Source organism: Peromyscus californicus, unplaced genomic scaffold (assembly GCF_007827085.1).
Source record: "Peromyscus californicus insignis strain IS unplaced genomic scaffold, ASM782708v3 Scaffold_12__1_contigs__length_115047231, whole genome shotgun sequence".
Lineage (NCBI taxonomy): Eukaryota > Metazoa > Chordata > Mammalia > Rodentia > Cricetidae > Peromyscus > Peromyscus californicus.
In genome coordinates this window covers 72,500,911-72,513,297 of record NW_026294413.1, presented here as the reverse complement: position 1 = coordinate 72,513,297, position 12,387 = coordinate 72,500,911, and the positions used below count along the sequence as shown (strand labels likewise).

Here is a 12,387-nt window from a genome sequence, read left to right as displayed (position 1 = left end):
AGTCAGCACTGTTACCCGCGCGGCCCTATTTCCCTATTCCAGAAAGTAACTCAGACGTCGTTTTGCTTCATTTTATTCTAGGATTGCACAATCCACGGCTTGCATATTTTTCGATTTTCACATTCTTGCACAATAACACAGCGGAGAACGGAGTTGCTGACAGGCGGTTTCGGGGCTCTCCACCCTGCTTCTGGTCCCCTTCCCACACAGGCCTCCTTCCTGGCTGGGAGACTCATGAATGTGTGCGGGGACGACATGCTGGATGCCCTCGACTCGGAGAGGGTCCCTTTGAAAAGAACTCTGGCGAGGTTTCCTGCCACACCTCTGGATGAGGGTGTGTCACCATGGAGACGAGGCCGCTGCCATTGGCTGGCGCCTCGGCCTGGGGGTATAAAGCCGGGCTCAGAGAACGGTGCACTAACAGTGTTGACCAGACTCAGGCGGTGTCGCCCGCGGAGCGGAAAGGGCAGGATTTCGGCGCGGCGGTCGGTGACACTATGGAGAACGAGTAAGTGTCAGGCCCGGGGACTCGGACGTTCTGCCGAGGGGGATGGGCTGTCGCCGAGACCCGGGAACTTAGAACCCGGGTCCGGAGAAGGAGCCAGTCTGCTGGGGATGCAGAGAGGCCTGGCACCGAGCCCGGTGGCAGACTCAGGGCTCCGGAACGGTGGGGCGGCTAGCGCGCGAATCCAGCTGTGGGGGCGCCCCCGAGCAGGAAGGAACAGGTTAGCGCAGGGTAGGCGACTCCTTTCAGGAACTGTTGTGCCTCTGTGGTGCTCTGGGATGTTTGTGGAAAAGCAGGTACGAGCCCTGCCTACTTCCTAACACAAGTTTCTATTCTTAGGGGTCCAGGCAACCCAGGAGATAATTCGGTTGCACTATATCCCGCAGTTCCTCCTTTCGAAGGAAAATTGCTCGCTTTCCGAGACAGCCCCTCTCTTCCTTCCAAACTAGAGGTCGCATTAACAAGTTGGAAATGGAGTCTCCTTAAGGCTGGGAAATCTGTATTTATTTATTTTGGGTTTTCTGTATTTATTGATCTGCTCAGAAGACACCAACTCCTTCCTGTCCACTTTAAAAAACGATCTCTTCCGCTTCGCGTCGGGAATTCCCAGATTAATTCACCAGCAGAGCTGTAGGGATCACAGTAGCTTTGGGATGACCACAGGTCCGGGGTGTCCTCAGGGACTGACTGTGGCTGGACATGGCCGGTTGCCCTTTGGAATGCTGTTTCATTGGTTTCTTGCTTCTTTCTGTCACCCTGTGGCTCTATCCGGCCTCGCCCTACCTAGCTGTTTTACCAAGGGTAGCCTGTTGTGTTTTAGTCCTGTGCGTTTCCTGTAATATACCCCTGTGACTGTGTGTGTGACAAGGTCTTGCTATACTTCCAGGCTGGGCTCAGTTAACTAATGTCTGGGTCTGCCATGTAGCTGGGACTTAAGACTTTCTTGCTGGAAGAAAAAAAAAAATCTTTTTTTTTTTTTTTTGGTTTTCCGAGACAGGGTTTCTCTGTGTAGCTTTGGAGCCTGTCCTGGATCTCGCTCTGTAGACCAGGCTGGCCTGGAACTCACAGAGATCCTCCTGCCTCTGCCTCCCGAGTGCTGGGATTAAAGGGGTGGGCCACACCGCCCGACTAGCAGAGAATTTCTTGTTGAGGCTTTTTTGGTTGTGTTCAATCCATGTACACCACAGTTCTTCCACTCCCAAGATCAGTCTTTGATCTTTGCAGCTGGTTGTGATGGAATTGGACTTGGGACTGTGAGGAGGTTCTGGGTTGAGTTTTTTTTTTTTTTTTTCTAACACTGATTTCTTGAGACAGGGTTTCTCTATATACCAGTTCTGACTGTGCTAGAACTCGATTTGTGAACCAGGCTCACCTGGAACTCACAGAGATCCACTTGCCTATGCCTCCTGGGTCCTGGGATACTACTCCTGGCTTCTTACTGAGTTTTTAATCTGAAGGGATGGGCCCAGAAACTTCTATTTTCAACAAGTGTCTGCTGAGAATCCATGCAGCCAGTACTGGTTTAGTATTTTATAACCAATGCTGTGAAATAAGCCTGGTTCTTGTTTTATTTTGCAACCGTGTCACTCATAGTTCACAGTGTTATCCCAGTACTCCAAGGTAGAGACAGAAATGTCAGGAGCTCAAAGGCAGCCTGGGCTACATACTGAGTTTGAGGCTGGCCTAAGTTACAGGAGACCCTGTCTCAAAACAACAATAAACTCTACCAAAAATAAACAAACAGACAAAAAGTTTAGTTTCTGAGATATATATATATATATTATAGTCTTTGATTTTGAAATATATCTATGTAGCCCTGAGTGGCCTGGAACTCACTATGTAAACCAGATTGGCCTTGAACTCACAGAGATCTACCTACCTCTGCCACCCCAATCCTGGGATTAAAGGTGTGCACCACCAGGCCTGGCCACTGAGTATCTTTGTTAATTCCATATGACAGAGATTCCATTTGTACCCAGGAATCAAAGAAATATGTCCAGAGGAACTAAGGCTCTCATATAAACTTCTACTAGGAGTGTTCTTATTAATAAACAATAAAAGTAAAAAAAAAACTCAGGGCTGGCGACATGATTCCAAAAGTAAAGGTATTCCCTGCAAAGCCCCATCCAACTTCCATCCTTGGGACCTACGTGGTGGAAGGAGAGAACTAATTCCCAAGTTATGCTTTGACTGACACACACACATGCTGTAGCATGCTTTGTACACATCACACACACACACACACACACACACACACACACACACACACACACACACACACACGCACGCGCACACACACACATCAACTAAATTAAAATTTTCAATTAAAAATTAAATTTAAAAAGTTTTTGCCCAGCCGGGCAGTGGTGGCGCACGCCTTTAATCCCAGCACTCGGGAGGGAGAGCCAGGCGGATCTCTGTGAGTTCGAGGCCAGCCTGGGCTACCAAGTGAGTTCCAGGAAAGGCGCAAAGCTACACAGAGAAACCCTGTCTTGACAAAACCAAAAAAAAAAAAAAAAAAATTTTGCCCATAGCTACTCCAGTAGTGGGCTGAGGGGAGAATCCCTTGAGCCCAGGGGTTGGGGATTACTTTAGGCAATGTAGGGAGACCCTGTCTCAAACAAAAAAAAAGGGTAATAACAAAAGGCAAGAAACTTGTCCTCTTCAGGAGGGCTTTAGTTCATTCTGAGTCCCCTCCTTGATTTGATTCCTGCAGCATAGCTCTATGGCTGCCCCAAGGAGAGGTGCTGGGGTGCAGCTCAGTGGCAGGGCGCTTGAGGTGGAGCCCTTCATGGAAACAGGCTTCATTAGCTACCATGCTCTGGAATGAGCTGCGTTTCATGCCAGACTTTTAGTGGGCCTGATTCAAAAGAGAGATGGGGAAGTGGTTGAATAAACAGGGTGGGCTCCCTCTGGCCTATCATCTCTGTCCCCTGATGCCTTAGAGTCCCTGCCAGGTTTTCTGTGTGAACAGTCGTTTTCCTGTGTACTTGGAATAGAAGGTGAATTCACTTGGTTTCTCCCCCGCTAGATTCACGTACGAAGATTATCAGAGAACCGCCGAGTGGCTTCGGTCTCACACTGCATATCGACCTCAAGTGGCCGTGATCTGCGGCTCTGGGTTAGGAGGTCTGACTGCGAAATTGACTGAGGCCCAGATCTTTGACTACAGTGAGATACCCAACTTTCCCAAAAGCACAGGTATTGGCTGGGACTGTTGATGTTGGTGGGTGTCCTAGTCACTGTTGCTGTGAAGAGACACCATGACCAAGGCAACCCTAATGAAAGAGAGCATTTAATTAGGGGCTCTCTTTCAGTGTCAGAGGGTTAGGCCGTGATCATCATGTCGTGGAGCATGGCGGCATGTGTGGTTCTAGAGCTGTAGTACGCAGCCACATCCTAAGGCCAAGAAAGAGACTGGGCTTGGCATGGACTTTTGACACCTCAAAGCCCTCCCCCGGTGACACACTTCTCCAACAAGGCCACATCTCCTAGTTCTTCTAATACTTTCAAATAGTGCCACTGGCTGGTGACTAAGCATTTAGGTATATGCACCTGTGGGGGCCATTCTTATTCAAACCACCATACTGGGCTTATGTGGACTCTAATCAAGGAGACGTTCCCACTTCTGCCCTATCATTTGACCAAACACAAGTGTAAGACAGGGAAACAGACACCATGGGGTCAGAATGAGCTTAGGAAGAAATGACCCTGTTTTTACCGTGTGTGTCGGGGTGGTGAAATTCTGTAGTGTGCTGTGTGGTTTGTTGGTGAGGTGGCTCAGCAGGAAAAGTTACCTATCCCCAAACATGATGTTCAGTCCCCAAGGCCCATGTACCGAAAGAACTGACTCCCACTGGTCTTCACACTACAACACACTCTGTCACTCTTTCAGTCTCTGTCTGTCTGTCTGTCTGTCTCTCTCATTTCTTCTATCTATTCTGTGGCTCCAGTGGAAGAAGCATTATCTGTAGCCCCAGGACAAAGACCTGTTTCCATTGTCTTCCTGCCCTCTTTCATCTCCATCCCAGCTGCAGCCTAGACATACATGACAACAATAAGCATTGTGATCACAGGGATTAAGCTAGGAGAACACTTGGTGTACAGTGGTCTTTGGAAAGGGACCCATATGCCCCGTGTACTGTGGAGCTCTGAGATTTCCAGGGAGCTCTGGGACAGCAGCATGGAAACACTGGTTAGATTAGAAAGGCAAGGTGAGACAAAGCAAGCAAAGCACAAGAGTACTTTGTTTTAGGTTTTTTTTTTTTTATTCCCTTTTGCTTTAAATAACTTAAGTTTGGTTTACTTACTATTTATATATTTTCTTGTCTATTTTCCTCTTTCCTAAGGGAGTTGAAACTTTAAATAAATACTTAAAAGCCCTTTGGGAGAGGCAAGTAGATCTCTGTGAGTTCGAGGCCAGCCTGGGCTACAGAGTGAGTTCCAGGAAAGGCTCCAAAGCTACACAGAGAAACCCTATCTCGAAAAACCAAAATAAATAAATAAATATATAAGTAAATAAAAGCCCTGTGGAGTCAGTCTGGAAGGCCAGAGTAGGGAGGTGTGGGAGCAAGGGGTAGGAAAGGTAACATCACAGAGAGAAGGGCAAAGGGAGATAGTGGCATTGGCCCCTCCTGCCTCTCCTTCCTTCAGGGAGGAGAGCCCTGTACTAAGTGATAAGCAAGTTAATTTGAAGTTTATCAACTGACTTTTTATTGGGGGAATTGTACAGCTATGTCAACTTTGTTCTATTACTAGTATTTTTTTTAATGATTCTTGATTCTAGTCCCTCTTCCTGATAGATCTATTCTTTAAAGGAGTGAGTATAGGGTGGCCATCCATTAGAGGACACTGTTAGAAAATGGGAATGGTAATAATGGTTAATCTTTGTGCTCCCAGGCCCTACATACCCCAGTATGGGTTTTGTTTCCCCCAGGACTGTTATATGGGTGAAAAAGAAGGAGTTGTGTGGTCTCAACAATCCAGTATATACCAGGAGCTCCCTAGCTGGAATAAGGAGGTATCCAGTTTAGTTAGAGTTAACTATCAGACACATTTTAAGAATTTGGAAAATCTTGGAAGAGGCTTGTAATTACTGAGTCCACTATTTCTAACCTTGGTTGTACTCACATTTGCTCTACAAGAGGAGTTTCTCTTTGATATGCCATGTATGTTAATACTCATGGAAGAGTGGATTAGGAGGTGGGAACTAAGGGGGTTGGGGGGAAGGAAGTGAGAGGAGAGGAGGGAGGGGAAACTCTGGCCAGGATGTAAATAAAACAAACAAACAAACAAAACAAGCAAATAACAATCTGAGTTTCTCCATCTTTGCAAAAGTCTTTTGAAATTCTTTTTGTAATTGTGTTATATGTTCACATCAGATATTCTTACCCACATCTCTAACCTCAAGTTACATTTGTATGATTATGGTGATCTGGTCACCAGACTTCTGCTGTCTCTTGTTTAATTATATCACCATATGTTGAACACAGTGAGTGGCTTCTAGTAAATGCCAGTGTGTGTGTGTGTGTGTGTGTGTTACAGGAAAGAATGATCACTTTTCTTTTTGAGGCAGGCAGGGTCTCACTGTGCATCCCTGACTGGCCTGGAACTTGCTCCGTAGTCTAGGCTGGCCTTGAACTGGCAGGGATCTGCCGGCTGCTGCCTCCTGAGTGCTGGGTAAAAAGCGTGTGCCACTGCACCTGGCATAATCACTTTCCTTTTCCTTTTCTGTGTGCAGTGCAAGGTCACGCTGGCCGACTGGTGTTTGGATTCCTGAATGGCAGAGCCTGTGTGATGATGCAGGGCAGGTTCCATATGTATGAAGGGTACCCACTGTCAAAGGTACATCGGGGCACAAGCTTGGTTGGACTTGGAGGAAGATGGAAGGGCTGTCCTACTTTATTATCTAACTATTGGGCTAGGTGAATTTTTGATTTCTTGTTTCCTGGTGTGTATTATGCATGCCTTTGTGGGTAGGCTCGTGAGGTTTTGAAAAATCTCTTCTGACCTTTTGCATCTAAGGTGACATTCCCGGTGAGGGTTTTCCATCTTCTGGGTGTGGACACTTTGATAGTCACCAATGCAGCTGGAGGGCTCAACCCCAATTTTGAAGTTGGAGATATCATGCTGATCCGCGATCACATCAACCTACCTGGTTTCTCTGGTCAAAACCCTCTCCGAGGCCCCAATGATGAGAGGTGCGCATCTTAACCCTTTGCTCTGGATGCAGAGGGTCTGGGTTTGGTCCAAGAGTTGGGAAAGAAAGTTTGCTTGGTGCCGTTTATCTGAGATAATCCAGTCTGTGCTCCAGGTTTGGAGTTCGCTTCCCGGCCATGTCCGATGCGTATGACCGGCACATGAGGCAGAAGGCCTTGAGTGCCTGGAAGCAAATGGGGGAGCCGCGAGACTTACAGGAAGGCACCTACGTGATGCTGGCAGGCCCCAACTTCGAGACTGTGGCGGAGAGTCGCCTGCTGAGGATGCTGGGAGCAGATGCTGTTGGTGAGAAGGGGGATTTGGCTGGAGGTTTGAGGGAAGGATCTGGTAGGATAGCGAAGGGTAGGAAGAGGGTATGGATCTGGGGAAGGATGAATCAGATTAGTAGAAAAGTGGTGACTACAGGCTTGGGCTTCCACACTGTTTCAGAATATCAGTCCAGCTGCCCTCTGTGCCCGTGGCTGGGAGTTGGCCTCATATCATCATTTGCCACAAACGACAGAAACAGATTGTACTGGTGAAGTGTGCAAAAAAACTCGTAAGGCTACCTGAAGGGATGTGTCGGACAACATATGCTCAACACTCACTTAGTTGCTTCCGATGCTTTCTGAGATTTGATGAACTTATGAGAGTGGAGGGTGAGGAAAGTCACATGAGGGCCATCTTCTCTTTCTCCCCATCAGGCATGAGCACAGTCCCAGAAGTTATCGTCGCCCGACATTGTGGGCTTCGTGTGTTTGGTTTCTCACTCATCACTAACAAGGTCGTCATGGATTATGCCAACTTGGAGAAGGCCAATCACAAGGAAGTCTTAGAGGCTGGGAAAGCAGCTGCACAGAAATTGGAACAGTTTGTCACCATCCTTATGGAGAGCATCCCACTCCGGGAGCACACTGCCAGCTGATTGGCCTCGGAGTGCTCTGCTGCCTCCCTGTTGGGGTCCAAGTAGCTGTCTACTCGGCTCCTTCGATGGGGCCACTAGTCTCTGCTCTTAGATCGTAGCAGAAAGGGAAGAGGAGGATCCCTGCTCTTCGCCTGCCCTGTGTCCTTACACCATTCTGATGTCTGTCCCTCTTGCCCAGTTGCCTTCTCAAAACAGCTTAACTCCCACTCCTGGAAGAGCTGACGCTCATGCCCCACCACACTTGGAATATATGTCTTCAAACAGTACCTTCTAGATCTGGAGATCATACACATGTACACATGTTCCTCTGGGTTCAGTCTGCTTCCCCTAAAGCACTAGAGACCAAAGACCAACCCGATACCTCCTGGATTTTATTTAGTACCACAACGTTTTAAGAATAAAGAGATCAAACACTTTCTTTTTGTGTGTAATTTGGTATCAAGCTGGGGCATAGGCCAAAACAGGCTTGAAAAGCTTTGGGACCCCATGTCTTGTATGAGTCTCTGGTTTTCAGAAGTAGCTAAGGGTGGAGAGGAGGCGGTAGGTGGGTAGCAAAGGATGACGGTGAAAGAATGGTGGTGTAAGGGGCGGGGTGAGCGACCGCTTCTTTCAGACTCCTCTCCCTCCTTCGTTTCTGCTTTGCTCCGGTCACTTTCGTGAGTATCTGCATCTCACAGCTTTCCCGTCTGTACCTCAGCTGCCACTTTCTTATGCATTCTTTTTATCCTCTGCTCTAATTTTTCAGTCATTATTTTCCACTCCATCCTGGCAGTGCAGCAACAAATACCCTTTGCTGTTTTTCACACTGCTGCCAGGTTCTTTCCAACCCCAGTCAAGCCTGTAAAGTTGACTCATACTCAGTTGCTCTTTAAGCACCGTGTGATGGCTCTTCTTGGTTGTCAACTTGACTACATCTGGAATTAATTAAAACCCCAATAGAGGACACACCTGTGAGGGATTTTTGCTTAATTGAAATGAAAAGATCAACTTCTAATCTGGATCTTTGAGGTAGGAAGTCACACCTTTAATTCAGATCCTGAGTTGGGAAGATACACCTTTAATCCATATCTAATCTGGACCACTCCTGCTGGAAGCCTATATAAGGACGTGGAAGAAGGAGGCACTTGCTCTTTGCCCACTTGCTGTCTCCCTGCTAGCAAGTCCAATCCTTCACTGGCCTTACATCCTACTTCAGGATTCCAGCAAATACTGACAACCAGATGAGACATCCAACCTCATGGACTGAGAAACTACTGGATTCTTGGACTTTCTGTTCATAGTCAGCCAATGTTGGATAAGCTGGACCATAACCTGTAAGTCATATCTGTCTGTCTGTCTGTCTGTCTATCCATCCATCTACCTACCTACCTACAAATCTATCACCTTGCCTTCACCTTGCTAACAACACATTAAGGAAACTGCACTACCCTGTCATCCAAAACGGAACAAATCTTAGGAGACAAGAGAATGGCTCGAAATCAAGGGAACTAGATCTGGAAGGATGCCCTCGTCAAAAGAATTTCTGGGAAAAACTAATGAGTCCACTCTGGTTGAGAGGCCTGCAGGGTGCCTGTAAATGGACTGGGTTTCCTTGGTTTCCTGGAAGGTATCAAAACTTACACTCAAATTGTATTTTTTCCTTGATTCTACCATGGCCAGCTTTATCATCAACAAATACTTATGTACTATGTGTGGTTCATTGTCCTAAACAATCATAACATAAGCGAGTATAAGAGGAAGTGGGTGGGATGCAGAAAATGTATATAACAAATAAACAGCACAACTAAAGTAGTCATGCCTTTTGTCTGTCAACGACTTTTTACTAATCTTTTTTTTTTGAGCTGAGGATTGAACCCAGGGCCTTGCGCTTGCTAGGCAAGCACTCTACCACTGAGCTAAGTCCCCAACCCCTTACTGTGGTGGTACTATGTTCCCCAAAATATAGTGCACCCTAATAAACTTATCTGGGGTCAGAGACAGACCAACCACTAGATACAAAGGCTAGAAAATGGTGGCTCACGCCTTTAATCCTAGCACTCCAGAAGTAGAAATCCCTCTGGATCTCTTGAGTTCAAGGCCACATTGGAAACGGCCAGGCACGGTGACACACGCCTTTAATCCCAGAAATTGAGCCTTTAATCCCAGGGAGTGGTGGTAGAAAGCAGAAAGGTATATAAGGCCTGAGGACCAGAAACTAGAAGCATTTGGCTGGTTAAGCTTTCAGGCTTCTAGCAGCAGTTCAGCTGAGACCCATTCTGGATGAGGACTCAGAGGCCTCCAGTCTGAGGAAACCAGACCAGCTGAGGATCGGGTGAGACTCTCTAAGATTCCTGCTATACCTTACTAATCTTTTTTAACTCTATATTATCATGATTCAGAATCATCTTTTTCCACTAAACTTTGAGGATACCCTAATAATTTTTTTTAAGGAAAATAAGGAATACAATAATATGTGGAAAGCAGTATACTGTAAGGGCTAATGATCAGATCTACTTCAGGAATTCAAAGGAGAACTAACTTGGGAGTGGGGGAAGAGGGTGTGGAAATGTATTCGTGAGTCTTGAGTTAAGAAAGACAGGTGCTGAAGATATCCCCGAAAGCACTACTTAAACACATTTTGAATGTTTTATTATTTAAAACAAAATGGCTAAGCTGAAGAAATGAACAGAAAGATAAGAGGTAAAGTAGGAAAAGGAAGACGTTGTTCAGGTCCCTAATCTAGGCTGAGGTATAAAAACTGCATTTTCTAGTCTAAATAGATGGCCATTGAAGTCCAATAAACTAAAGACCTACAGCTAACAATTGCACCGATTATTTTGTCTGCCTAAAATGAAGCAAAAAGTGCTATTTTTCTCAAATGGTAATTTTTGCAGTAGAGTCTTGTAGCCCTAAACAGACTGGGACTCAACTCACTGTGTTGAGCTACAGCTTTTAAAAAGGCTTGAAATGGGGGCAGGACAATACAAAAGGAGGAGCAAATGAGAAAGACGCATCATGACATATATGTGTACTAACCTAAAAGATGACTGCAAAAGACTTTTTGATGGTGAAACTGTGTTCGCCTAAAGTGAACTCTAGCATAGCATTGTTAATATTAGATATTTAACCTTTTCTCGGGTTGCAGTTTTTTTTTTTTTTTTTTAGTGTTAGCTGTTAGAGGCTGTGAAGACAGCTTAGTGGTAGAGCACTTGGTTTGTGTGTGCAAGAGCCTAGCTTCAGGGCCCAGCATCACACACACATACACACACACACACACACACACACACACACACACAAAATCAGTAAATCTAATTTTAAAACCTTGCAATGGGTGGTACAATCCCATAGTCAAAAAACTAAGCACTAGCTGGACATAATGGCACAGACCTTTAATCCCAGCACTCAGTAGACGGAGGCAGGAAGATCTCTGTGAGTTCAAGGCCAGCCTGGTTGGTCTGCATAGTGGTTTCTAGGACAGCTAGGGATATACTGAGAGACCCTATCTCAAAAAAACAAACCAAACCAAACCACCTAAGTCCTACAAAAATGTAGATGATGAAATTCTCACCATGACAAACAATATTCTAGTTTCGGCAATATTCTAGTTTCGGCTGCTTTTATCCAAGATTTAGGCTGATAAAATGAATACGGCTTTTCTACTTCTATTATACATGCCAGGTAGTGTGTTAGATGTACTGGTCTGCACCATGCTCCTTTTAATCAACTTTTTTGGAGAGACTTTACACCAGTACATTGGGTGTTCCCTTGATAACGTAAGTCAGTGCAGCCAAGAATACATTTTATTTGGGGGGAAGCAAAGAAAATGTGAACAAAACTCTCCAGAAAGAAGCTACCCTGCAAACTGAACCTTCAGCAAAGCTGACTCTTAAGACCTGTAGTGACTAGGGGGAGTTCGGGCTGTTACAAGTCCAGAGGCAAATGACCTTGGGCCACCTTCAGTCCTCTTAACAGCCATTCACTGGCCTTCTTTGTCGCTGGCTGAAAGCTTTGTGGCTACTGGGTAGGTCACTTGCAATGTACCAACAGGGCCTCAGTTTCCCTTCGGTAAACCAGTGGTTTCCACCAACCAAAAGCTAAAAGTGTCATCAGATAACATCTAAGACCTTAACAAAACTTTCCCCACTTGGTTGTAGCCTGCTTCTTGGATGTCTCTACTTAATGGATATATTCATTTCCTCATTCATTTATTTATTGTGTGTGTGTGCTCACGCGCGTGCGCGCGAGAGAGCATAGCGTGCCATCATGCGTGTGGAGGTCAGAGAACAGCTTGCGGGTTCTCATTTTCTTTATGGGTCACGGGGGTCAAACTTGGATTGTCAAGCTTGGTGGCAAGTACCTTAATTTGCTGAGCCATCGAACCACCCATGAATTGTGTCTTGATGGATGACTTCCTTTGTTCTGTTACTATAACAACTTCACGAGACTCTTCCATGTTGGAACATGGAATTTGGGGTAACCTAAATCTGTGTTCCCGGGCCACTGTCACTCGTATTTGGCTCCAGGATAAACTATCTTTTCTCCACTTTGGGTTGGGAGCTGTGTTTCTGTGACCACAGAAAATTCTGGTATTAATTTTTGGTTTCTTTCTTTTTTTTTAAAGCTGTTTCCTAATGCGTAGATTGATTGTCTATGGGAACAAAAGAATAATGTCAGCACACAGAGGATAAAGAAAGGTTACCTCCCCTCCAGAATAGCCAGAGGGTAGGAAAGAGACAATGCCACCCTCTCCGTGGCATAGCCAGAGAGAGCGCTTGGCTAT

At 45.9% G+C, this 12,387-nt stretch overlaps 1 protein-coding gene across 1 annotated transcript; it reads left to right on the top strand.

The window, feature by feature from the left end:
• The first annotated feature begins 232 nt into the window (after positions 1 to 232).
• On the top strand, positions 233 to 8,044 carry Pnp (purine nucleoside phosphorylase). Its single transcript, XM_052733365.1, has 6 exons — positions 233 to 508; positions 3,537 to 3,706; positions 6,246 to 6,349; positions 6,530 to 6,705; positions 6,819 to 7,009; positions 7,408 to 8,044. Exons 1-6 carry the CDS (start codon positions 345 to 347, stop codon positions 7,626 to 7,628), a joined length of 1,026 nt encoding a protein of 341 aa, XP_052589325.1. The 5' UTR covers positions 233 to 344; the 3' UTR covers positions 7,629 to 8,044.
• The last annotated feature ends 4,343 nt before the right edge of the window (positions 8,045 to 12,387 follow it).